Genomic DNA, 26,515 nt, shown 5'->3' with positions numbered 1-26,515 from the left:
TGTGTTTATTTTAAATGCAGCTCAAATAAGGAAAATCACAGACTTCAGCCCCAAATCCCAGCTGCATTCCTCCCTAACAGAAAAAGGCCTTTCTTGAAAGTTTTTCCAGGCTTACCACTTAATAGTGGTCAGTCCAAAAATAAATGCATGAGAGCTTTACTAAGCACATTCAGCGGCCCAGCAAACACCAATCTGTGAAGAGCTGGGCTCAGCTTGTTCCCCAGTACCCTCTGCCAGGTCCCCCACCTACATTATCCAGCTCCTAATTAGAAAGCTAATTAGAATTCCAAATTTAACTACTAAATAGAGAGGCCAGTCTGGTCCCAGGCCAGGATTCCTTGAACATCAAACAGCTCTTCTGTCCTCTGTTGGTGTGGAAAGAAAGCTGCCCCCCACCCCCCTCACCCCCCACCCCCGCCTCGGGAGTGAAGGTCATGTGACTTTCTGGGGTCAATGCTTACTCTTATCTGTCTGAGAAGGGTTGAAGTACAAACAGCAAATTTGGGGGGGTACTTAAAAAAAACACAAAAACATGACATAGAGTTTAACTACTTTAAGGAAAAGAAGCATATCTTTTTATGAATTTGGTTATTGCCGTGGCGACGAAAGGGGACATGTTCCCTTCAGGAATAGTTCCTGGTTCCAGCCAGGCAGCCTAAGTGCAGAGCGCCTTCTTTGATTACCATGGCAACCAAAATTTAGAAGGGCTTTTGCAACACCAACAGAAACCATCTCCTCAAGTGTTTCTGTGAATCACACTAAATGCTGATGATGCAAACTGTGTATACGGATTTTCAAACATTTTTTAAATCTCTATTACAATAAACAAACACCCGCTTTACATTCCCGTTTGAAATCATAACTCGGAACGAATGTTTTGCTCGTCTGGTTTTGTTTGTTTGCCTTTGGATGCCCAGGCCTCACAGTGCAAACGCGATTTGTTTAATTTCCAAACTTGTCTGACTTACACGGTGAGCACTTAGAATGTGATTCGTTCGCCCTTATTTTGACATGGGGTGGGGGAGGGCGGGTTCAACATAGAGCGCTCTTGTCTACTACACTCTGGAGGGGGAGAAACTGGAAAAGGGAGAGACTAAGGGTGAAGAAGAGGGAAGAGAGGAGGAGGAAGAGAGGGAAAGGGGATAATCCATCTCTTGCCATCGGAACCAATGTGTTCTGCTTACAGAAGGCGTTTTGACTCTGCTGAGGTCCCTTCCTGGTTGGACCTCCAAGTCCTCTACCTCCCGGAGAGATACCCGGGAAGAGCAAGAGCAACGAACTTCCTCCTTACTTTGTTGGGTCTTCCTAAAGAAGCGCCTTTCTCTAGGCAGGACTGTGGTGCCTGCTGTCATTGAGGATTCGTGCCACCCCCTCTCCCGGGCCACACCTGGGAGAAGTTGCTGCCACTGCTAATCCAGGTCACACAGATGCTCAGCCCCAGTCACAAACTTACAGATTTGGGCCGGTGCCTGGCGCCTGGGTCCGAGGAACCGGTGTGAGCACGGGGGGGGGGGCGCTCGGCTGCCCTCTGCCTCACGTGCGGGCACGCACACAGACACCGGTGGTCGCACCGTACACACAGAGGCGTGCACACGAGCGCCCAGACCAGGGCCCCTGCACACAGGGGTGAGAGTCCGCGCCCTGGTGCCAGTGTCCCCTTCAGCTTGCTGATTGGCCGGGTGGACGTCCCCAGGACCCCTTAATCTTCTCCTAACCCCACTTCACCGCCACCGCTAACCAGAACTTGCTGTCGTGGAGAAGTGCCTCTTTCTAACCACATAGCCTGGGGGTGGCAAGGCTGGCGCGACCCGGGCGCTGGCCACGAGCCCCCCACCCGCTTACCTCGGTCGGGAGGCCGCCTGGGGTTGCTCGCTGTGCGGCCAGGCGACGCGCGCAGAGTGGCAGGCACTGGAGCAGGCTCGTGGGTGTTCCGCGGCGCAGACGTCTGGCTGGCCCCTAAGGCTCTGCGAGCTGCGATGAGCAGCAGATCTGACCCACAGGGCCGTGGCAAACCCAGCTCGCTGCCTGTCGGCTCCTGGCTCCGCCACCAGAGCCGAGTGTCCCTCAGAGTCCTGAACAGGACCAATCCCGAGCGGGGGGCTGGCTCTGGGGAGCCGGGGAAGGAGACTGGATGGCCACCGCGGCGCGGCGCCGGCCTGGACCTGGCAGGCTGGTTTCTATGGCAGCCAGGAAGGAGGAGCGGAGAGGAGGGGAGTGGGTAGTGTGGCGGGGGGGGGGGCACCCACGGCAGACTTTCCGGGAGGGGGTTTGGGCCTGCTGCACAGTAGATCCCTCCTAGAGCGAGGATTGGAGGCGGAGACGCAGCAGAAAGCCAGTCAACAACAGAGCACCTTGCCAAAACAGCTCCTGTGCGCTCTCGACCCAGCCTTCCCATTGCTTGCCTCTAAGTGACAGCGACACAAGCCCGTAATCCTTCCAACAGAGCAGGGGTTTCCTGCGAAGCACCGTGCGACAGACAACTCCTCCGGGTGAGTCTTGCAGGGCTTTAAGCTCTGCAGAAAGAAGTGCTCCTGCCACCCTCTGTCTGGATCCCTGGCACGCGTCAGGCCTAGTTCTCATGGTGCGGCTTACTCCCGGGCCCCTAGTCGCCTGCATACTCCCTGCTGCGACGCGCTAGCGGTGGAGGGTAGGGTAAGTGCCAAAATTCTATTTCTCTAGTTTATAAACAAGGATGCCAGGTGACTGGGTTGAGCGTAGGGCTGGGAATTTGATCCAGAGGCCACAGAACATAGAAGATAATTCCCGGAGTTAAAGTGCTTTATTTCAAGAGGAGGAAACCGAGTTCAGTTACCCTAACAAGAGTCTCACACACGATCTAATGCCGAGCTAGATCCAGGAATCTTAAAGTTCTGTGAGTAATTTTTCCACGTTCTTTTACTGCCCACCCCAAGTATTCCCGAACACCAGGGCAAAATTACAAGGATCAAAACAATCTGCATCTAAAATCCTTATGAGGCAGAAGTTGAGGGACCGGAAGATTCTTTCCCCTATTTGCCAGACACTGCATTAAATACTTTTTGTAGACTAATTCCTCACTACCTGAAGTAGATAAGGAAATTGAAGCAAAGACAGACATATGACTCACTCGACGTCTCGGAGCTGCAGAATGCTGGTCCTGGGGTTGGAAGCCAAGCAGCCGGACTCTGTCCTTAGGCAAGGCCTTTCCTTCTGCCCGCTTCCTGTGTGCTCCTTTAAAAGGTCAGAAACAGTATGGCCAAGCCAGAAAAACCTTGGACAGCTCCGTGCACTGGCCACGCGTAGGGAAGCCAGGACCCTGGAAAGACTGCTTCCTAGGCCTTCTCATCTATTGATGGAGGATAAGGGTTCCCTCTCTGTCTCTAAAAAACAGGAATTGTAAAGTATTGCATGCCACCACCAGACTACTTTCTTTGTAAAACAATAAAATGAAAGATAAAGTAGCACATTAAAAAAGAAAAAAGATTTGAAGGGTCCTTTGAGTCTTGAAACATGCCAGCCAGTACAGGAGATAACTTTTTTGTTTTTTGAGACAGGGTTTTTATGTGAAACAGGCCCGGCTGTCCTGAAACTCACTCTGTATACCAGGCTGGCCTTGAACTCATGGAGATTCACCGGCCTCTGCCTCCCAAATTCTGGGATTAAAGGCATGTGCCATACTGCCCAGCTGGGCTAACATTTTTATAGGGAAATTGTATAGAAACCTAGACCCTCAAATCCCAGACCAGACATACAGGCACAGTGGCAAAATCCTCATACCATGCTGCCACAGAGCAAGTGTAGAATCGGTCAGAAATTGCTCCTCGAGTGTGCTCACCAGACCCCGCTCCACTAGGCCCTTGCAGTCTCAGTTCTATTTGAGTGGTCTTGCTGGAGTCTCCTGTTTCCAAATCAGACCATTCTGCTCTCATCTTCCAGTTATGTTACCTAGAACACCACACCCACACTGAATATGAGCCTGGCCATTCTTGGGACCCTCTCACCTCTAGTTTTCCTTCCTCCTTCCCTCTTTGGTGACACTTGACAAATCTTAGAAGAGAATGCAGACTTTTCCTTTAAGACCGCAAACCTATTATTACATAAAGAAATCTGCAACTCAAAACGGTGCCTCCTAACTCAGGAAATTCTGTTTCAGAACCTTGTACAACCCAAATCTGAGAATGAATGTCTTTACAAAATTCCACGATATCTCTGAATGGAAAAGCTATCGTCTTTCTTTGGCCTGTGTAATCAATTGCCATAGACATGATCTTATCAATAGCTCTGCACTTAGAAGTCTGAACTAAGGGTGCCACAATGGTCAAGTTCTGGAAATGGCAGTTGAATGGGCTGCAGACTCCTCAGGGGAGCGACCAGAGAGTTTCAGTCTCTCTTGCAACTTTTCCCTCATGCACGAGGCTAGTTCTATTCTAATGACCTCGTCCTCTCCCAAAGGCCTTCCTCCTGATACCAACAAGCTAGGAACTCGACTCCAGGGTATGAACTGGGGGTGGGGGACACATGAACACAGCCCATCAGATCCCTTCCGAGTCTTTTTTCCCCTCAGAATCTCCCGGTGGACATCAGACGCTCTCCTTCGGTCTAGTCTTCTGTAGATTTTTGTCCTTCTGGGACATTCTAGGTGACTGCTTCACATGGATCTCCTCTCTGTCTAGTTATCACTCGAGTCATGGCTAATCAGCCATTCAGTGCTGGCCACCTTTGTTACTCTGAGAATGTGAGCACAGCTAAGCCTGGGAGGGAAGTGCTCAAGTGCCGACTTCTGTATTTTCTCAGAAGGGAAACAATTGAGACATAACATCGAATCTTTTTTTCATAACAATTAGTATTTGTTAATGTTGTTTGTTCTTTAACTTTATAAGACCTTTTAAGAACCAATAATGGAGCCAGATGTTGGTGGTGCACACCTTTTAATCCCAGCACTCGGGAGGCAGAGGCAGGCGGATCTCTGTGAGTTCAAGGCCAGCCTGTTCTACCGAGTGAGTTCCAGGACAGCCTCCAAAACAACACAGAGAAACCCTGCCTCGAAAAACCAAAATAAATAAATAAATAAATAACCAACAGTGGGTCGAGCATGATGGTGCATGATTTTACTCCTAGCATTCCAGAGGTGGGGGGAGGTTGATTTCTGTGAATTCAAGACCAGCCTAGTCTACATAGTAAGTTCCAAGCCAGCCAAGAATACAGAGAGAGACCCTATCTCAAAAACAAAACAATAAAAAAATCTTAGTATTGTTGTAGTAATGAATCATGTATCTGAACCTTATCATAATTTTGTACCTTTAAAAAATTAATTACATTTGTTTTATTTACTTGGGGGACAGGGTTATATATGCCATGATGCACATATGGAGGTCAAAGGACAGTTTGTAGGAGTCACTTCTCTTCAAAGGTTAGGAATTCCTAAGGACTGAACTCAGGTGAATAGGCTAAGCTGTCTTGCCAGCTCCAGATTTCGGTTTTGCCAAAGTCAAATCCAAACAAAATTACACTGAAAGAATTAAAACAATTGCAGGGATCCAATTTTTAGAAAGTTCTCCCCTGTTCTCTCCCCTTTTCCTCCTCCCCTCTCCCAGGGTATCTGGAACAATTTTCATCTAATGATAGCAAATTATTTCCATCCCCCCCCCAAGAACAAGGTCTCTCCATGTAGCTCTGGCTGTCCTAGAATTCCCTGTGTAGACCAGGCTGGCCTTGAACTCACAGAAATCTGCCTGCCTCTGACTCCCATGGGCTGGGATTAAAGGCGTGCAACACCTGGCAACAAATTATTTGATTGATGGGTTGGTTTTAATTTTTCCTCATTATTCTAACCACGTGATTTTTATTTTAGCAAATGTAATTCAATGGCAACCACAGAAAGAGTGGAGGATGTCAGTGACGAAGAGGCCACTAACTCTCTGTTAGCTTTAATTCTACCAATATTCTGGGCATTCTTTTATTTACAAATATTTTGTGTAAATGAAGCAGCCAGAGATCAATGTTAGCTGTCTCAATCACTCTCCACCTTACTGAGACAGAGTTTCTCATTTATTCTGAGCTCTGGTTCCACTGGCATGGCTGGCTAGGGATCCTCCTGTCTCTGTCTCCCAGCTAAGATGCTGGGACAGGCTGCCATGCCTGACCTTTGTTTTGTTTTGTTGGGGATGGTGTTTCGAGACAGGGTTTCTCTGTATTGTTTTGGAGGCTGTTCTGGAACTCGCTCTGTAGACCAGGCTGGCTTCAAACTCACAGAGATCCGCCTGCCTCTTGACATGGATGGTAGGAATCTAAGACCAGGTCTTTGAGCAATGAGTGCTTTACCTGCTGAGTGATCTCCCTAACCCTGCCTGTTACTCAGCTGGCTTGACTTTTAGTTTTAATTTACTTAATAGTTAACACTGAAATTTCTTACTGAAATTCAAATACAAGTGAAAAATAGAGAAAAACCTGATACCGAGAAAGGGCACGCTAATTACCATTATAAAATTTGAGTTCCTTCCATTCTCGCTGTTGTAGTAGCTATACTTCAGACTCCTCTTTATTTCTGTACTGGGGGATTGAACTCAGGACATTTCAGCATAACAGGTGAGCACTCTATCACAGAGCTGTATCCTCAACCTCTCAAATTTTTCTTCAACAAGAAGCCAAGTATACCAATCAGTGTTGCAGGCAAACCAAACTCCCCCTTTGAGTTCTTAGTCCTGCTAAATAGTTTTAAAACAGACAATTCTATAATCCCAGCACTTGGGAGGCAGAGGCAGGCAGATCTCTATGAGTTCAAGGCCAATCTGGTCTATAAAGCTACATAGAGAAACCTGTCGAGAGAGAGAGAGAGAGAGAGAGAGAGAGAGAGAGAGAGAGAGAGAGAGAGAGAGAGAGAGAGAGAGAGAGAGAGAGAGAGAGAGAGAGAGATTTATTAGAGTTTGTAATTCACAGCAGCTGCCGGGAGAAGGGAGATGGAAAAGAGAGAAGCCGTGTCTCCTGAATTTAGGTCTGTGGAACCTGGCATGCTCAGCAATGGAAGCTGGCAGCATCTCCACTGTAAAGAGGGGGCTTCAGTAAGAGAGAAAGCCCAGAATGTCTGTCAGGGAGAGCATACTCAGGCTTTGGGACAATATCCAAAAGGAAAGGATAAAAAGAAGTTACACTCAGAGGTAGGTTGTGTAAGTGGCTGCGCCAAGGGAGGGTCTACTGGGAAGGGTAAACACCTAATTCCTCTAAGGTGAAATGGGTTAATTATTCCTCCCATCTCTTTAGTGAGATTCTGAGTAAATCAGCTTCCCTTGGGGTGGATTTCTGGACAGTGACTGACAGGCCCACATGAGTGAGGAAACAGCAATGCTCTCCTCTAAGGCAGACTGGGTCATGTTTCCTAGCAGGGCCAGAGCTATTCCACATTCTAGGAGCCTAAGAAGGGACTTATGATCATGTTTTCCTTCCTAATGTTAGCAGGGAAATGGGAAGTGGGGTCTAAAGCTGACTGTGAGGGAGGGGTCCATCCTTCAAGGTCTCCAAGGCCACTAATCCCTATCTAGCTACCTGACATTCCCTCAAAAGCTGAGACCTTAAAATCCTCTAGGGGATAGACAAAAATTGGGAAATATCGTACTCCATTTCCACCATGAAAACTCAGAGATGCAGCTCCAAAGCTGTTGACCAGGAGGGTTTAGTGTCTGGACTGGGGTTTCAGTCACACACTCAAGCATGGCTTCCAGGTAGAGGAGCTCATTTAAGAAATCAAGGTTAACAAGAAACCAGAGCTCCTTTCTGTATTCCTGACCGCTAGACAAGACAGAACCAAGAACATTTCTGGCTTCTGGCCAATAACAAGAATTAGGACGATTAGCTTTTGGGGGGTCCCTGTACCTAAACCTGCCCAACCTATTTCATATCATTTTGTGATACTTTCTTATAAAAGATATTGGATATTATTTAGCAAGAGGCTCTAGATTCAATAAAGCTTAGTGGACGTACCAGTTGATTTTTTTTTTTTTTTTTTTTGGTTTTTCGAGACAGGGTTTCTCTGTAGCTTTGGAGGCTGTCCTGGAACTCACTTTGTAGACCAGGCTGGCCTCAAACTCACAGAGATCCGCCTGCCTCTGCCTCCCTCGTGCTGGGATTAAAGGCATGCGCCACCAACGCCCGGCCTACCAGTTGATTTTTAGTCTTAGTAAGCACTGCTTTGTTTGAACTATGACTCTGAATTCACTTTACTCTCTCCATAGCATTCCTTAGGCAATTATAGCTTCACATATTACTTGTCTAATACAGACAGACTACCATGCACTCACATCAGAGTGTAAATTCATACACTGACATTTAGTTCTTGACAGGTATGAGTTAACATTTTGTCTACCAAATGTGAATTACCAAGAAGCAAAAGGAGTGTTCCTGGCCAATTAGTATAATTTTTTGAGTTTTTGATACTAACATTTCCTATCTTTATGAAATTTGCTTTCAAGAACATAAAACAGCCAAGATAACACAGAATGTTCTTGCTTGATATGAAAAAGTTCATGACTGTCTCGGTCCAGTCATTACAATAAAAAGCTACCACAAACAATAGGCAACAAGGTTTATTTCTATACTAGTATGTGGCTGCTCTATAAAAGAGCCTTTCAAAGTCACTCCAGGGCTAATAAATTTTGTTTTGTTTTTCTCAGATTTATTTATTATGTACCCAGTGTTCTGCCTGCACGTCAGAAGAGGGTACCAGATTTCATTACAGGAGGTTGCTGAGAATTGAACTCAGCAATTCAACTGGAAGAGCAGCCAGTGCTCTTAACCTCTGAGCCATCTCTCCAGCCCCCAATAGCACTTCTTTAGCATAGTCACGGCTTTGGGTTTGATCTTCAGTGCTGAAAAAACAAAACACCACCTACACACACACACACTCATTCCACTGGCTAATCAACTGCTGCCTAGAAGTGTCCTACATCACTTACTTCAGTTGCTCACCAGAGTGACCCCAAGATCAACAGCCAGTGATATCTGGGAACTCGTTTAGTAATGCAAATTCCCAGGTGCTAACCCAGACCAACACAATATTCAAGTTTGGATACAGAGCCAAGCAAGGTGTGTTTTAACAAGATTCTTGTAACTGCTAAGCCACTGTCGTGTTCCTGAACTGAAGTCTTGTCTGCTCACCATTCAGAGACGGACCAGGAAGAAGTTTGGCTTAGTCCAGAGTGTCACCCTGAGATGGGAGTTCTCTTCCCCCCTCCTCGAAAGATCGTCTTAAGAAACTCAGGTACTCATACCGAGAGGAAACTGCAGGGGGACCATGGGAGGGAAGGCTCCATGCTGAATGTCATGCACAGCAGTTTCTTTTTCTAGTCAGTTAACAAGCAAACCACCTCGACGGGCATAGTTCCCCTAATTCTTTAGACAGATGAATTGCTTTTCTCCAAGTTAAGCATTATCTTACACATCTGAAATAATCTAACCACCACCAGATATTCTGGGTTACATAAATTTAAAGAAAAGATGTGATGATCTGTGGGAGCAATATGCAATAGGCTGCACTTTTCTTAGAATTTCGAATGCCAGTAAAAGGGAGATTCACAAAAGGGACGGCCACCCCTACGCAGATGGTACAGCCTCAGGACAAGGAAATGAGGCAATTTACTGCATGTCATTTGACAGCCTCACTGATCTCTTCTTCTCTGTTCCCAGCCCCATCAAAAGCTGGTGTAGATTCCAGAAAATGAGTGTTTACCCCTGCTGTGTGCAACCTGAGGCCAAAGTTCTCTTTGAGGTAACCACTTGGACAGTGTAACAAGCCCCATTCATTTTCTCACCCCATTTAATAATAAATGGATGTACACATAGGTGATTTATGACTGACAGCTGTTGTCACAGGGAAACTTTTCCTCCTAGGCTACAATACCAAGGAAAGGTTATTTCAGCTAATCACAAGAACATCGAGGTTGCCTATGTCCTCAGCACAAAGGAGGGACTGGTGAAGAGTAGAGTCGAAGGTTAAGACATCCTTAAGTTCTGACTAAACGACAGCAGTCTCTTCACTTAGTTTTAGAGTAACACACTTCTAGGCCTCCCACTAAAGGATTTCATTACTTGCTGGTGAGCAGGTTTAGTGTGGCACCCATTCTGGTTTGGGTCCTTTATGACAGGAGTACAGCACAGTTCAGCACATTACACATGCACGACATGCATTTTGTCTGGGTCTTTCTCCAGATGTAATTAGCACAGTGTTAATCACTTCAAAGGCTAACCTCTCAATTTAAGACTACTTCCAAGTAAACTCCTTAAGGACTGCACATTGTCACTAAAGACAACTCCTGTTCAACTGCAGGTATAAATTAAAACCCACTTTATAAGGATTTTACATTAGGCCTCAATTGCTGTTGGCTTATTCAACATATAAAATGTACAGTCTAGTGATGGACACTTGTAAGCCTGAGAGCCATTAATCCTCAATTGAGAGTGATGGGAGCAGAAGTGCTAAATCTTCCTGAAAATATTCCTAAGAATTCATGACAATGGCAACTTTCGCTAGCTATTTAAGCCATGAAAGCCTTCTGGTTTTGTATATGTCTAAGATGTCTGGCTTTTAAATGTATTAACATTAGGATTTAGTTTTTCTTTGAACATCTGGTGGTATAGAAACAGTCTCTGGGGGCTGGAGAGATGGCTCAGAGGTTAAGAGCACTGGCTGTTCTTCCAGAGGTCTTGAGTTCGATTCCCAGCAACCACATGGTGGCCCACAACCATCTGTAATGAGATCTAGCGCCCTCTTAAGGCCTGCAGACATACATGGAGGCAGAACACTGTATACATAAAAAATAAAAAATTAAAAAAAAAAGACTCTGGACCTGCTTCCGAGTATAGCAGACCTCAGAAACCTTAAAACCTGATGGAGCATGTCTTCTGTAACTTAGAATAACCCCTTGGTCATCAGAGGAGTCGATAGTAACACAACAATCAGCCTCATTCAGATGACACCCGCCCCAAGTAAACAGAGGAGCTACAGGTAGATCTGACTTCAGTGACCAAAGATGGACAACTGTATCAGCCCAGGTTCTGGAAGCTCCAGACAAGGGAGCTCACAGGCTGGTGAAGACATCTGTGTGCTGGCGGCGGCAACAGCTCAAAGCTCCACATCCTCGCCCTGGAGAAGCAGGCATCTCTTCTGTTCTGAGCCGCACCCTTACCGCAGCAGTGCAAGTGTTTCTTTGAAGTACAGTGCTTTCCTGGCTCCTGGGTGTTTCAGGGCATTAGTGAGCTTCGGGGTGGGGCTCAACGACTTACCCAACTCACAGTTGGCCGAGTGGCCGAGCACGAACGCTTCCAGCCAGTTGGTTGTATCTGTGTGTGAAGTGATGGCAATGTGACTATTTTCCGTTGAACACTAATGATCATTGCCACTTCATACAACTCTTGTTAATTGAAGATGTAAATTAATTGTGAAGCATTTAATTTGGGGGATTCGGCGCTAATCGTGGGTAATCAGAACTGAATTGCTGGACAGCCAGCTGGTGTCTGAGAATTGCTGTTCAGTGAGTAGGGGAGACATAAGTTCTATCATGCAAACACTGTACCCCACAGAGCAGCTGCCCACACTCTAGACAGACCTAAGCTTAAAGGCCCGTGGGAAATAAGTGGAAAACACTCTAGGAATAAGCACCCAATTTACTACTTGAAGCAAATATAGATCTGTTTTTAAGAGCTTGTTATATGCAAAATATTTTGCAAACTGCAAAGCACATTCATCCAACAGTTTATCCCTAGTGAGCTGTTTTCCTCAACGTTGGCAGTCAGATCCAGCTGCATCCTGAACATGTTAGCTTTTGGGCAAAGGAATGTGAGTTCTGGCTGCCCCTCTAAATGTGCCAAATATAGAAACTCAAGTGATCATTTCAACCCTGAAGTGTCTTTGCCTCTGATCCATTTGTGATCACAGCTCTTAAAAGAGGACTGTGTTTAAACTTTCATACCTTGGCTTACTGCTTACAACATGCAAAATTCACTAGGCACTAGTTGGTAACTGACATATTTGCGGTCATGCTCTGCCAGAGTTGAAGCATATACTCACAGCTCACTCTGAAACGTGTCATAACCTCTCAAGATTTTCTATCAAAGAAAATATAAATGAGCTTTGTAGTAGGAACTCAACTGCCAAACAGAGCAAACTTACTCAAGTCTCTAGAACCTGTTTTGAATCTAATATAAACAAACAACTTTCATATTTCCATATGAATGTGCCAACTTGAGTGACATAAAACACTTCTTCAGTATACTTTGTGATTTGTCACGCTTAATGCCAGGATTACCAAAAGTATTCTTGAACTGATCCTTTAAACTTACACTTTAAAAAGTAGAGAAAATTGTTTAAAATAGGCACTACTAAAACAAAAACACTTCTTGTTGTGCAGCTAAGAAGTATAAACTTGTTTCATTGTCTTTTTAGCTAATTTTTGGATTAGAAGGATGTATTAACAACCTTGTACTGAGCCATGTTACTATAGTCACAAAAACACATATCTCCAAACAAACTGGTAATGAAAAAAATAAGAGGGTTGGAGAGATAGCTCAGTGGTTAAGTACGCTGGCTGTTCTTCCAAGGGGCCAAGGTTTGATTCCCAGCACCCATGTAGCGGTTCGCAGCCATCTCTTAACTCCAGTTCAAGAATCGTCTGCTTCTGAAGTGCCAGGCATGCACATGGTGCACATACATACAAAGCACCCACACATAAAAAATAAAATAATTAAAAAGAGAAAAAAGAGTCACAAACACATAACTTTAAAGTTTACTTTAAAATGTAAATATCTCCCAGTATTTAACAGGTAAAGAAAATAGCATATTGATTTTGTGGTTGTTATATTTTTATTTTCCAAGTAATACTGATTAAAAATACTTACACACCTACTTTTAAGTCCACAGTTTAGCACTCTTATTTGTATGGCTTTAAAAGTTATAGCACAAAATCTTTACATTAAGGATTGGGGGAAAAGATTCCATTCAAAACAAAGCCTGATATATTATATACATACTTTTCCTCTGTACTTTATTTTAAATACATTAATTTTAAAATGATGCTCATCTAATTTTTTTTCATCTGGTGGTAAAATACTAGTGCAACTTCTCATCAAAATAAAGTTTACCACAGATGTAAATGAATTTTTCCAATTGAAAATGGCCCTTCAGCTGCCGTTAAATGAAAACATTTCAATGTAACTTAAAGGAAAAAGAATTGGTAGTTGTCATTATAAGCAAAAAATACCAAGTACCAGAGCAGTTGACACTGCTCCTTAAAACACAAACTTTGAAAGAACCAGAGATGTTTTACTGAAGTTTTGTTGGCTTTGAAAAGGCACAAGGGTGTTTTTTTTTCCCCCTTTCTTTAACATTCTAGAAATTCTGCCACCACTGTTTCTATTTTGGAGACAGCATTAGTAACCACTGGATAGACAAGAATGTTGTTCAAAATAAAGCCAGCCCGACCCCACACATTAACTGCACAGTAACAATGCACTTCCCTCATGCAGCTTTGTGTAGCCTACATACTCAATTTCCTAACATGCATTAGAATACAAACGTATGTATTCTAATGGTTTTATGTATGATTTTTATAATATGCAAAGAATTTAAGGAAGGACATGACCCGGGGAAGAGAATACGGAGACCCTTACCACAATGAAAATAGATGCATTCGTACCCAACTATATAATAAGAATATAATTCATTTAAGTTACCAGAAATATACTTCTCAAAGCTCTCACTCATTATGAGAAATATTCCCACTCTGTGGCATAAAGTAGAAGGAAGGACATCAGTCTGTTTCCATAGAAACAGTTCAGCACAACAGGAAATAGTTTAACTTTGGTCCACTTATCTGATAGCTTAAGGTCACACTGCCCATCAGTTTACCCCAAATGTAAATTTAAAAATATAATTGTTATTTCATTCTAAAACCGGCATAGATGTTCTGTCATTCTCTGCTTTTCCTGCTTGGGAATATTCTCTTGGTTTAGTCTCTAACCCCTCAGCATCTTCGTGATCTTCCATGGCAGCCTCGGCAGTGTCTGCATGGCTAGGCTGGCTCTCCTCTTGGCTCATGATTTCAGGGGTCATGTGATCCAAGTCAGCTTCTAGAAGCTCGGTCTGAACTTCAACTGGCATCTGATTTACCCGTTCAACGTGCAGTTCTTCCACGTGCACTTCAGTGCCCTCTTCAGTCTGAATACGACCCACTTCCAGATAGCTCACTTGGACCTGCTCGGGAAGGTCACTCATGTGTGCGTCATGCACTTGGCCGTCCTGCAGCAGATCTGGATGGACTTGTTCCACGGTGACTTGCGCTGAATCCACCTGGACCTGAAGCAGTGGTAACACGTGCACCTTTCCAACTTGTTCTATGATAGTCATTGACGTCACTGGTTCAGTCTGTACACGCGTCTCTACTGAAAGGACCTCTTCAGTTACTATACGCTCTGAAATATTGTGAGCATCACTAAGATGCCTCCTTAATTCATTTCCTTGCATAAACCACAAGTCACACAGAGTGCAATGGTTGGGTTTATCTCCAGTGTGTATTACCAAGTGATCTTTGAACTGGTCCCAGCTGTTAAACACACTGTTACAGACCTGAAATCACGAAATACAGTATGTTAATAATACTTATAATCAAACTGAAGTAAATGTGAATACCTTTGTTCTCCATAAAATATACTAAGGGGTTGAGATTAGTTAAGCGGAGAACCTACCAAACATAAACAAGGCACGGTACTGGGTCTAATCTTCAGCTTCAAGATTTAGACCCACTACATTATTTGGGACACACAAAAAAATACTAATCATGGAAGAAACCATTGTTGTACCTTGTCTGATTTTCCTGTCGCTCTCCCAGATACTAATAATAGTTCCTATGGTTAAAATTACTAATTGTGGGCAGGTAAAGTAGCTCAATGGTAAAGGCATTTGCCAACAAATCTGGGGACCTGAGTTCAATCCCTGGAACCATACAGTGAAAAGAGAATAAATAAACTCCTGCAAATCATCCTCTGACCTCCGCGCACTGCGGCACGTGTGCCCATTGCCAATAATATATATGAATACCAAACCAAGTGGCGCAGCACTTGGAAGACACAGACAGAGAAGATCATAATTCAACGTCACCCTCAGCTACAAAGGGAGGGAGGCCAGCCTGGGCTATGGCGACTGTCTTTGAACCTGCATATCCATGAGCACTACTGTACTATTAACACCCACCATCTAGGACTGAATAAAAACAAATAAAAATATCTGAATAATCCATCAGATCATGGTGGCACACACCTTTAATCCCAGCACTAAGGAGGCAGAGGCAGGCAGATCTCTGAGAGTTTGAGGCCAGCATGATTTAAAGAGTGAGTTCCAGGACAGCTAGAGCTGTTAACAGAGAAATCCTGTTTCAAGAAAAAGAAAAAATTCTAATAACCCTACAAAGTAAAAAGCTTTTCTTTATTCCCAAGTCTTTCTGAGGCTCTATTTGCTTGGATTGCATGCCTATTCACTGTGCAATGCGGTAGCAAAAGTGCACTTCCTGCACCTAAGCTACCAGACACCACAGTAGCACAAACAGGCATGTCCAACCCTTTGACACTGCAACAGGACATTGTCATCTACAAAGTTCATAGTCAAGAGCTGCTGAAGTTAAGAACCCCTCAGTGTTTAAGGATTTTACAATTTTGCTTTGCCCAGATTACAGCTGTTCTGAGACCACACAGTTTTGTGTACTACTGTGACTGCACAGTTCACTAGGAGCTGAGGCTTGCTGCTGCCCAGAGAACGTCTTACCGGGTATCACTAACTCAGGAGAAGACCAAATTTCAAAATCCCACGAATGGTTTCTACTGAACATGTACACTTTTTGCACTACTGTCAAGTCAAAAATTCTAAGTCAACCCTGTGAGTCTAGACTATTTAGTCTGCACTTCCAGTGACTGCAAGTAAGTTCCTCTTTGAGAACAAAATACACCCACACATACCTGGCATTCGTAAAGCTTCTTCCTTCCCTTCTTTGCCCCTACTCCAGTTTGGCATGCAGTGAGGTGACATTTAAGAGTGCTGTTTCTAGCAAACCGCTCATGACAATTTGAACATTCAAAAGGTTTTTCACCTATTGTAAGAAAAAAAATATATACATTGATAAATTGAGAGTATCAGTGAAGGCAAGTATGAGAGTTCATCATTTTGTTTATTATATTTTTTTTCTTCTTTTGCAGGGCTGAGGATTCATGAATTCTAGGAAAATGACCTACCACTGAGGCACACCTTTGGCTAACTTTAAGTCATCTTCTGCTTTGAAACAGGGTTTCTCTTTATTACGTTATCTCTGGTTGTCCTGGAACTAGCTCTGCAGACCAGGCTAGCCTCCAATTCCCAAGTGCTGGGATTTAAATGTTTGGGGGGGGGGGAGCAGGATTTGCCATGCTTATCAGGCTGACTTCAAACTCTTAAGGTCATTCTTCATTGTGTGCCTCCACCTGAGTGCTTTCCTTCCCCTTTTTGAAATACAGTCTCACCATGTTCCTCATGTTCGAATTAAACTTAAAGTCTTCTGACTCACTCCTCCAAGTGCTACAACTACAGGCGTGAACCACATGTCTGACTTAGGTGATGACAATAAAAAAAATAGAGACATGGATGCACAGATCCATAATTTCAGTACATATGAGAGGCCGAGGCAGAACAGATTCTGAGGCAAATTTGAGCAACACAGCAAAATGCTGTCTCAAAAAGCAAAACTCACTGAAGCACAATGACTAGCACCAGGGAGGCTGAGATGGAAAGTTCTAGGCCAATAAGGGCTACACAGTGAGACAAGACTAACAAAACTAAAAACAAAGAAAATAATAAGCTGATGCTTTGAACACTTTCATGAAAATAAATCCAAAGCACTGGAGACTTACTGAAAAGGAGAGCTAACAGGGCAATTCTGCCTGGAACAGAATGATTGCGGGAAAGCCGACTTCTGTCAGAACAGGAAGTACAGCACTGTAGAGTAGATGAGTAAGGAGGGAGTGACTAATTATGACTACCAAATCTCTGGCTTAGCATGCCACCTCATATCAAGAACCAAGAGTGCAGGACTTCAAATGAAGTTTGTAGTGGGGATGCAGGGAAAGACCATGAATTTAGTTTATTTGCAAAGTAGCACAAAGCCCTGGCTTTAATCCTTAGCACCATATAATTTGGGTGTGGTGGTACACACCTGTATCTCAGTACTTGGGAGGTGGAAGCAGTTATATCTGAAGTACAAGATCATCCTGGACAATATATTTATTGACTTCAAGGCCACCTGGGCTACATGAAACTGTGTCTCAAAAAATAAATAATGATGGCTCAGCAGCTGCTCTTCCAGAGGACCCAAGTGAGATTCCCAGCACACACAATGCAACTCACAACCATATATTAATTCCAGTTCTAGGAAATGCCTTCTAGCCTGTGTGCAGACTTATATGCAGGCAAGCACCCAGACATATTTAAAAAAAGGGGGGGGGCACTAAAATTTGTTTTAAAGGCAGTCAAAGCAGAGTAGAGACTCCTAAGGGATAGTTGTATAGACAATTCTGGAGAATCTCCACATACAGAATGGATTGATATAGAAAGGAGTCATTTTCAGTGGCAATGAATACTTCCAAGACAGATCAAAATTGTTAGCATGCTGTATGATTACAAAATCCTGAGTAGAGTCTTTTAAGGCACAGCAAGTAGATGAGCTAACAGTGGAAACAGAACTGCCAAAGGATACCAAGGGGCCAGGCTTAACCAGAATGGAGTTATGAGACGCTCAGTAGTAAAACAGTACAGAGTTCGTTTAATAAAGCCTAGAAGTAGGGTTGAGGATATGGCTCAGTGGTAGAGTGTTTGTTTAGCAAGCAAAGGCCCTGGGTTGGATTTCCAGACACATGTATACATACACATTCTTAAAGAAAAAGAAGTTGGGCCGGGCATTGGTGGCGCACGCCTTCAATCCTAGTACTCGGAAGGCAGAGGCAGGCGGTTCTCTGAGTTGGAGGCCAGCCTGGTCTATAGAGTGGGTTCCAGGACAGCCTCCAAGACAATACAGAGAAACCCTGTCTCGAAAAACCAAAAAAGAAAAAAAGAAAAAGAAAAAGAAAGGAAGGAAGGAAGAAAAAGAAGTCCGGCAGTGGTGGTACACACCTTTAATCCCAGCACTGGGGAGGCAGAGGCAGGCAGATCTCTGAGTTCAAGGCCACCCTGGTCTACAGAGCTTTCCAGGACAGCCTCCAAAGCTACATAGAGGAACCCTGTCTTGAACCGCCCCCTGCCCCCAAAAGAGGTCTGGAAGAGATCTCTAATCAAAGAGAGATCACCATCTGTTGTCCTTCTGTGGGGGAGAAGGCTGCAGGGAAAGAAGAAAAAAGGGATGGAATAAAGATGGCATGGTTCAAAGAAGAAAAAGCAAGCTGTTGGAGATGTGGTAAAAAGAGCTATGCGAATGAGAGTGGAGGGAAGGGAATACACAGCAGGAATCTGGAGAAATGATTAGAAAAAGCTATATCAAACAACAAACTGGCATTGAGGCAGCATTTTCTCCAGCACTGTCCACTATGTGGAGGCCGATTCTAAATACAAGTAGGATCCTTCAGCTGTGGGATAATCCTTTTGTACACTGTACAGATTTGTGGCTGTGATTGGTTTAATAAAGAAGCTGACTGGCCAATAGCTGAACAGGATAAGGTTAGGCAGGAAAGCCAGACTAGGAGAATGGCTGGGAGGAAGAAGGGGAGTCTGGAGTCGCCAGGAGACGAAGGGAGAAGCAAGATGGGCATGCTGCACTGAGAAAAGGTACCGAGCCATGTGGCAAAGCATAGGTGGGTTAGTTTAAATGTAAGAGTTAGCTAGTAACAAGCCTGAGCTATTGGCTGAGCATTTGTAATATTAAGCCTCTGGGTGATTATTTGAGAGCAGCTATGCAACAGGAAAACTCCGCCTATATCCTTCTATGAAAGAAATGACATGACAAGGTTCAGGTCAAGACAGAAATCCATCAGAAATATGATAATAAACTGACAGAAAGGATGAGATGAAAGGCCCTGAGGTAGAGGGACAAGAACTGTCTAGAGTACGAGGACTTAAAGACAGTATGCTATTTGTTACCCCAGGACATTCTGATACGACCAAAATACTCAAGTAGACTGACATAAGTTACCAAGTCACAAGCTCTTTTCCCAATAAAATAGATACAACTTTTATTCAGTTTACACATGATGAAAAAATTAGGTAATACCTAATTAATGTTGATATGGGAACTCTTTAATTCAAGAAACATTGAGAAATATGCTCAACAAAATGATTATTTTTTATTAGTGGACGACCAATGAAACCTATAAGCATAAACTGTAAGTCTTTTGAAAAGACAACGTGAGGGGCTCAGGAAGATCGTTCAGTAAAGTGTGAGCAGTGCGAGCTTGAAGATGTGAGTTCCGACACCCAGCATTTACCTATAGGACCCCAGCTGTGGTAGAGCACAACTGTAACTTCAGCCCTGGAGGTGATAACCCTGGAGCCAGCTAGCTAGTGGGTGAACTTCAGGATCAGTGAGAGACTCTTCTCAAAAGTAAGGTGGAGAGAAGGGGGTGGGGGTGGGGATAGCCCACGCCTTTAATGCCAGCACTTGGGAGGCAGAGTTTCAGGATGGGCACCAAAGCTACACAGAGAAACCCTATCTTCATAAAACCAAAATAAATAAATAAACAATGAATGAATGGAGAAAGAGACCTGAAGTTGATCTCTAGCTTCCACAAACATATATACACATGTGCCACATCCATACACCCATGCAGATACATACATGTGAGACAGACACACACATGCTCACGTATGTTTGTAGAGAGGTAGGGAGGGAGGGAAGGGAGGAATATAAAGCATTCTGAGTTTGCCAAGATTTCTTTAACCTGGTACTTCTGTTCTTAAAAACTAAATTACACACAGCAAGATGGCTCAGCACTTGCTGTTAAGACTGATGAACTTGAGTTCCACCCCTGGAACTCACCCAGCATAAAGAACAAACTCCTGAGTTGTTCTTTGATCTCCACACTCATGTGGTGGCAAGTGCACACGTACAATACATGCAATAAAAAGCCTGTAAAGGTATACATGAGCACGTGTATAAAGATAAATGTACCAGTATGCTTACATCAACAAACTCTAGCAAAAACCTTGTGTTTACTCAGAGTTACAAAGACATGCACTAAAATAACACGTAGCCACAGTAAAAGACAATCAACACTTCTAAGTATTTCATTTGCAATCTCAGCCCTTGGGATGCTGAGGCAAAAGAATCAGCTGAGCTACTTAATGAGAACTTAGAAAGAAAGAGAGAGAGAGAGAGGGAGGGAGGGAGGGAGGCTAAAATGATGGTGGAAGAGTGTGTGCTTCACAGCTACTTGATAATGCAAGGAATATGCCTGAAATTTAAGAGGCGAGCACTCTCTAACACTGACCTACTGACCCTGCCCTGTCCCAGTGGTAGTGCTAGGTGCTTTGTATGGCCAAACACTGTTCTCCAGTTAAGTTATCCCCCTGAGCCTGTAGCTAGCTACTTTTAAGGTTTCCTCTGTGTAGCCTTGGCTGTCCTGGAACCCGGATCAGGCTGAACTTGAACACAGATCTGCCTACCTCTGCCTCCAGAGTGAGGGATCAAAGATGGGCGCCACCACTGCATGGCTGACATTTTTTAGGACATGTAGACTGTTGGTCTTCACAGTCCTCCCTCCCTTCTCTATTTGTCATAGCTGTGGGATGTGCACTAGTATCCTTAATGCAAAGACAGGGGCCTCAATATAAAGTGGTCACCATGTTCAGCATCTGGTAGCTGTCAGGACTGGAGCTGCTCTGATTCTCCTTGGAAAAGTAGGGGACAACTACTGAAAAACATGTTGAAGCCACCTCAAGGTGTTTCTTCAAATATAGCTGTCAAACAGATCTGGTATTCTCCATCACCTGCTGGCTGATGCCAGTCATAGAGTCACTCCAACAGAAAGTTAGAGATCACCACCATCTTTCACTTCCAAGTCACAGGGATCACTAAATCCTGTGGCTCCTGCCTACTATCACCAAGCCTCTGCCTTTTTTCACCACCACGGCCATTACCTACCTCTCATTCTTCAGATTACTCCTAAAGCCTTCCTCATCAGAGCCAGCAGGTTTTATTGCACATCAATCTACTTTGCCAGTCACTGCTCTAAACAGAAACCTGACCCTTCTGCTCCCACATTTAAGCCTACAAGGCAAAGTGCAGTTTCCTTCTGTGCTAAATGGACCCTACGATGAGCATATGGCTCTACAATTTATAACTAGTAAAGCGAATTAAGTGACTTGCTATCTCACACCCTTTTTAGAGTGGAAAACAAAGACAGCATAAAGTCCTTTGGCTCTACAGTCACTCCGTTAAATAAAAAGCACAGGATGGAGAAGTCCCTTCCCTCACTGCTCACTTTCTTCGCCCGACCACTTGCAGATCCCCAATATGGTGCCCAGGTTGGCCTGCTCCAGCAATCTCTTGGTATTCCTTTACTTTGACCCAGCTCTTCAGCCTCCATCTGTCTACTAGGGATGCACACAACTTGCTTTCAAGCTTTCCTCTATGATTGTGTTTTCTTTTATTTTGCTTGAAAGTCTGCTTCCACACTATTTTTCCTGAGAGTCATCATCATTGGGGCTAGACCTTGAGGAATAACACATTTTCTGAATCTGCTTCCTCAATTCCCATTAATGTACTACAACTGACTTTGAGCAGTGAGAGGAGAAGAGAAGGAGGAAGAGGAAGAAAGAATCAACACTAATAGCTGTCCAAATTCCAGTTATCAAAGAAAGATTCTGAATGGTATATGTATCTATGCTCTATTTCAATACCAACACTCCTAATGGCCTTACTACATGTAACAAGACTTGGGCACAACTTTCTAGAAACCCAACAATTAGCAGCTCATGGTAACTGCTTTCTCCATACTCTTATTAGAGCCTAGGAAAAACTTAAGTCACTGGTAGTAGGTCCTGTGCTTGACTTAGGAAATGCTTTTGGGGAGTAAAAGCAAGGACAAGGAATCCAGTGTGTGTGTGTGTGTGGGGGGGGGATGTGACAGAACTAATGGTGACCAAAGAAAGGCTCCCTGGGACCTCTTCAAGAGTGGGATAGCCCTTACAAGAATACACTTCACCTCCCTTGGCTGTCCACCCGTTTTGACATATTTGTCATTGAGAGGTGGAGGTGACAGATATAGAGAACTATCTTTTCCTGGCTCAAAAATATACTACTGGAAGTGCCCACTGCACAGACACCAGGACATCAAAGTGTCCTCCAGACGTCATGTAGAAAGCCAGGAATGGCAGTGTGGGTATTTGGCTAGGTGTGAGGAGTGGGGCAATCCCTGAAGCTTCCTGACCAGTCAACTTTGCTGAACTGATTAACTTCAGGTTCAGTGAGACTCTGCTTCCAAAAACATAAAATTGAAAAGAAGAACTGAGGAAAGACTTCTACACACATGCCTGTAAGCCCACTCATCACCCACAGAATACAGCACACACTCTTAAGATGACTAAATGTATGCCCCCAAAAAGGAAAATGTATAAAATTTAAGATTGCTTATAAATATACCTATCTATGTAACATATTAATATGGGAAACAAAAATAAAGTCACACTATAATTAGGAATTAATAATTCATGGTCCTTAGCAAATAAACTTTTTTACAAATTTCTCTGAAGTATATAAAAAGGGTAAGACACAGAAGAGTGACAATCATCTTCAAGGTTGACACTAGTATGCATCAAATATTTCAAGAAATGAGTATGTACCCTGCTCATCAGAAAACACAGGGAAAAACAGGATTTAGACTTCAAGTGAATGTAGAAAAAAATATACTTTAAAGTATTTGCTAATTACCTGTATGTTTTCGAAGGTGTTCTTTAAAGTGTCCAAAGTGGTCAAACTGTTTGTCACAGTACTGGCATATGTGAATCTTTTTCCCAGTTCTTTGCTTCTTACTCACCCCACCCTCTTCAAGGTGGTAACAGTTTAGGTGTTGTTTCCATGCACTCTCTCGAAGATACCTTTTATTGCATATTTCACACTTGAAACTCTCAGTGGAGTGTGATTTCATGTGTTCCTTAAAATGGTAAAACAATTTAAACGAACGGTTACATTTCTCACAATGGAACAAGTCCTTCACATGTGACAGCTGAAGTTCCACAATTTCAATACCTTCTACCTGTTTGTTTATGGGGTCAGATGCACAGTCATCTTCACTAATCTGCTCTTTGCTTTCACCTTGGCGGTACTTGCTGGTAATATCTGCCAAGAGTGCTAGTGCGGAATCATCTGAGGAACCTGTGCTCTGTATGTACTTTATAGACTGCTTAGCAGAAGCCACCTCCTCCAAAGTCTCCATGCTTTCATCTTCTACTTCAATTGTGCCTTCAGCAATCTCCACCTCAATTTCCACAGGTTCTGACTCTGCAGATGGCAACGATTCAGTGATAACATTGGAAGTTTCTGCAATCTTTCTTTTTTTTGCCTCATTTTTTCCTGTGGTATTTTCCTCTAATGGAGCTGAGTTTTCTTTGTTCCTGAAATAAATAAAGTTAAAGGTTAAAAAATACTATAGAAGACTTCTTTGAAAGAAATTAAATTTATATGGAAGGCAAAAAACAAAATCTGGCAGCCCATAATGATCAATTTTAAGATTTCCTAAAAGCTATAACAATTAAGACAATGGTATTGGTCAAAATACTAGATACCCAAATGTTAGTGGAACAGAACAAAGTCCAAAAACAAACCAATGTTTATAAAATTAACTTCTGGAGAAAGGAAATTGTTCAGAGTAACTCAATAGAGAAAGACACTTTTTTTTAAAAGTGGTATTGCTGGAATATCTGGTATGTATATTAGAAAATAAGTTTCAACCTTTAAACTCATACCATTTACAAACAGTAACTCTAAATGGATCACAGATTAAGATGTGAAAACTGAAATTATTACATTTCTAAAAAACAAGGGGAAAAGTCTTAGCCACAAGCCTCCCCACTGCCAATCTTCATGTTAAAATTACACGAAAGCCTAAGAGCATTGTGACAACAGGGCATCACATGTCCAGGGTGTGAGCTTTAGAAAGAAATCACTGCAAATCAAACCTGAAACAAGCCAGGAGGCTTGTATCTGCTACTCTCATCTATAAGGACAATAGGGAGAGGGAAGCTCAACCAGAAGCCCCAGAACCTGAAACATGCTTTCAGGAGTATCACCTCAGTGCTGACTGACGTGGTTAGGTGGGCTGAAAACGCCAATGGCTGGGCAAGAAACGTGTAGCTTCTAGCGTGCTTGAAACCAAAAGCAAATGTGCCTTGCATACTAGAAGTCTGTCACTGTCCACATCTGTCTCTACCTTCTCTCTTCTCTATCCTGACTTCTCTCCTCAGATTATCAGCTGCTTTCAGGAAAAACAAAATCCATGGTGGAATATGAATCTCTTTAACACACATGGAGGCTAAGAACATTCAATTATGTTGAAAGGACCAGGGTAGGGAGGCGATCTCTTGTCAAAGATTTGGGCTACAATTCCCCCTGAAAAGAAGCAATTAGCATGCGGCTGGTCACATATTGGAATTGGTACCCAACCTGTGGAAAGCTGAAGTCTTCCAGTCTGAAAGTCCCATTTCGAATTGAGTCAACCAGACTTTGTGACTAACATGGTAAGAAGTGTCCAACAAGTGTCTTTGGTCAGTCAAGAAGAAATGCTTAATTTGACAAAGCAGTTGGCTTTCTGTAGCAGGTGCTCAGCCTCAACGGTATCTATGAAAGCCAAAACAGACATAGCGGCGATGCTTGGTAGGCTGTCCTCATAGCTCTGGCCGACATTCCTCATCATTTATTGTGCTATATTTTTTACTGACACACGGGCCAGTGGCTTAACTATTTGATGAGCTAACTTGAAAGGCATGGCACAAAGACACCTACTTCCAAAGTCACAATCACAGGGGAAAGAGTGGTTTCGGAAACTTCCTGAATTACTCATTTAAAGGCCCACCACAAATGGCTGTTCTCTATTAAGACTAACTGCAATCAGTTGTTGGAAGCAGCCTATTAAACAAGCAAGCCTGCTTTGCCCAGGCTGCCATCATTATACCGATAGCCAACATTCTGAATGTTAATGCAGTCATCATCACAAACTGGTCTTAAAGTAAAAGATGCTCTGACAGACTTCACACCTGACTTCTGCTACCTCCTAAGAGACTGCCTGTCTACTGTGAAGACATGGCATGGCTTCAAACAGGATGTTGTTACTTACAACCTGATACTGATCTAGGAGCCATGTGTGGTAGCTTCACCCTAATCATCTTTTCAGGTCATTCTTTTGCTGCTCCAGTTTGACCAGCAAGGCTCAGGAATGTGGTCCATGAACAACATGTCATGTACAGTTTCCTGGACTAGTGACAGTATGAAAATGGTGCATCTTTTTTAAAATCACAAAAGCACTATAATAACTGTAACAGGAAGGTGGTGGTCTCTGATGCTTCCTACCGCCCAAATACTGATATGCACACTATTAAAATAACCTCAAACATTAACTCAAAATAATTTCCCACTCTACTTCCCTCACCTCCTGCTTGTCCAAAAATCTGAGTAAGGCAGGTTGGTCATCAAGTTCAGCTGTCCCCAGAAAGGGGTCACCTCTTCTCAGTTTCTTCCTGAGTAATGAAGACGACAAAAAGGATGGGAAGCTTATGTAAGCCTAATCAGAAAATTTAGGACTCTGCCCTAAAAATATTCTTTGACATTAGTTTTCCCCAATAGCAACTCTGTGACAATAAAGCAGGTATCTCTCTCAGAAGATAGTCAAATATGGGCTTAAATGATTCAAACTTAATTCTAGTTTAGTCATCTGGATTCTCTTACTAGAACACCACCAAATAAGAGTAAAAACCACTGACCAAGCAGCTCATTTATAATGAGACATATGAGGCCAGGCGGGAAACAATGGATCTCTAAATTTTGTAAAAACAGACTCTTGAAACACGTCCTATGCAAGTTCTAGGTAGGAGTGAATGACTAATGATCAGAAAAGAGTAAGTTACAGTTGCTACACTAGGACATTAATTTGGGGTGGGGTGGGGCGGAGGGAAAACATCAATCCCAGGACCTGGAGAGACAGCATTTTACATTTCAGGGTGTTTGTGGGAGGGAGAAACATTAAATCTTTCAGAGCCACCTGGCTGCTATTCAGGTGCCTGTGATACAGAAAGACTGAATTGACTGACTGCCTTTCAGACAGCCCTCCACAGACTACAACTAGATTCAAGCATTCTCTATGAACTAACAGGCAATGGCAATATCCCTAGTAAATAGTAAAGTAGGCCTTAAATCTGAGGTACAAGGTAGGCAGATGATGTTTACTCAAATTCTGTTACGAGTAGTCTTAAGCCTAATGAGAGAAATTGAATGGATTAAGTCAGTCCCTACTTGGTGATTAAGTCCCTAGGAATCACACCTGGGTCCTCTAGAAAAAC

General features: G+C 43.4%; 2 protein-coding genes and 1 long non-coding RNA gene across 11 annotated transcripts in view; 1 reads left to right on the top strand and 2 right to left on the bottom strand.

Annotated features, from left to right (window-relative positions):
* The window catches only part of Nim1k (NIM1 serine/threonine protein kinase), a 41,778-nt gene extending 38,653 nt beyond the window's left edge, over window positions 1-3,125 (bottom strand). The window contains exon 1 of one of the 2 annotated variants that reach the window (XM_040728870.1): window positions 3,107-3,125. The gene's annotated coding sequence lies outside the window, so the exon portion shown is untranslated. Of the gene's footprint in view, window positions 1-1,842; window positions 2,167-3,106 lie in introns of those variants that run through there. The other variant, XM_005082787.4, reaches the window with a different exon arrangement.
* LOC106022212 lies at window positions 2,249-16,545 on the top strand. Of its 2 annotated transcripts, none has more exons than XR_001197241.3 (4): window positions 2,249-2,489; window positions 9,134-9,229; window positions 9,655-9,736; window positions 16,207-16,545. It is a non-coding gene; the product is annotated as an uncharacterized LOC106022212 (long non-coding RNA). The 2 variants fall into 2 exon arrangements; XR_001197240.3 differs by having other exon boundaries at window positions 2,249-2,652.
* The window catches only part of Znf131 (zinc finger protein 131), a 28,734-nt gene continuing 14,956 nt past the window's right edge, over window positions 12,738-26,515 (bottom strand). For 4 of the 7 annotated variants that reach the window (XM_013122583.3, XM_005082789.4, XM_005082788.4 and 1 more), the window contains exons 5-7: window positions 22,896-23,578; window positions 15,970-16,100; window positions 12,738-14,587 (exon numbers count right to left, since the gene is read on the bottom strand). In XM_013122583.3, the coding sequence (XP_012978037.1) occupies window positions 13,904-14,587; window positions 15,970-16,100; window positions 22,896-23,578 (1,498 nt within the window). In that variant the 3' untranslated portion in view covers window positions 12,738-13,903. Of the gene's footprint in view, window positions 14,588-15,969; window positions 16,101-22,895; window positions 23,579-24,626; window positions 24,801-25,608; window positions 25,697-26,515 lie in introns of all 7 variants that reach the window. The other 3 variants (XM_013122584.3, XM_021234508.2, XM_013122585.3) reach the window with 3 other exon arrangements.

This window comes from Mesocricetus auratus, unplaced genomic scaffold, assembly GCF_017639785.1.
Source record: "Mesocricetus auratus isolate SY011 unplaced genomic scaffold, BCM_Maur_2.0 Super-Scaffold_100020, whole genome shotgun sequence".
Classification (NCBI taxonomy): domain Eukaryota; kingdom Metazoa; phylum Chordata; class Mammalia; order Rodentia; family Cricetidae; genus Mesocricetus; species Mesocricetus auratus.
Note: the sequence above shows the minus strand (reverse complement) of the source record. Positions and strands in the feature narration are given on the sequence as shown.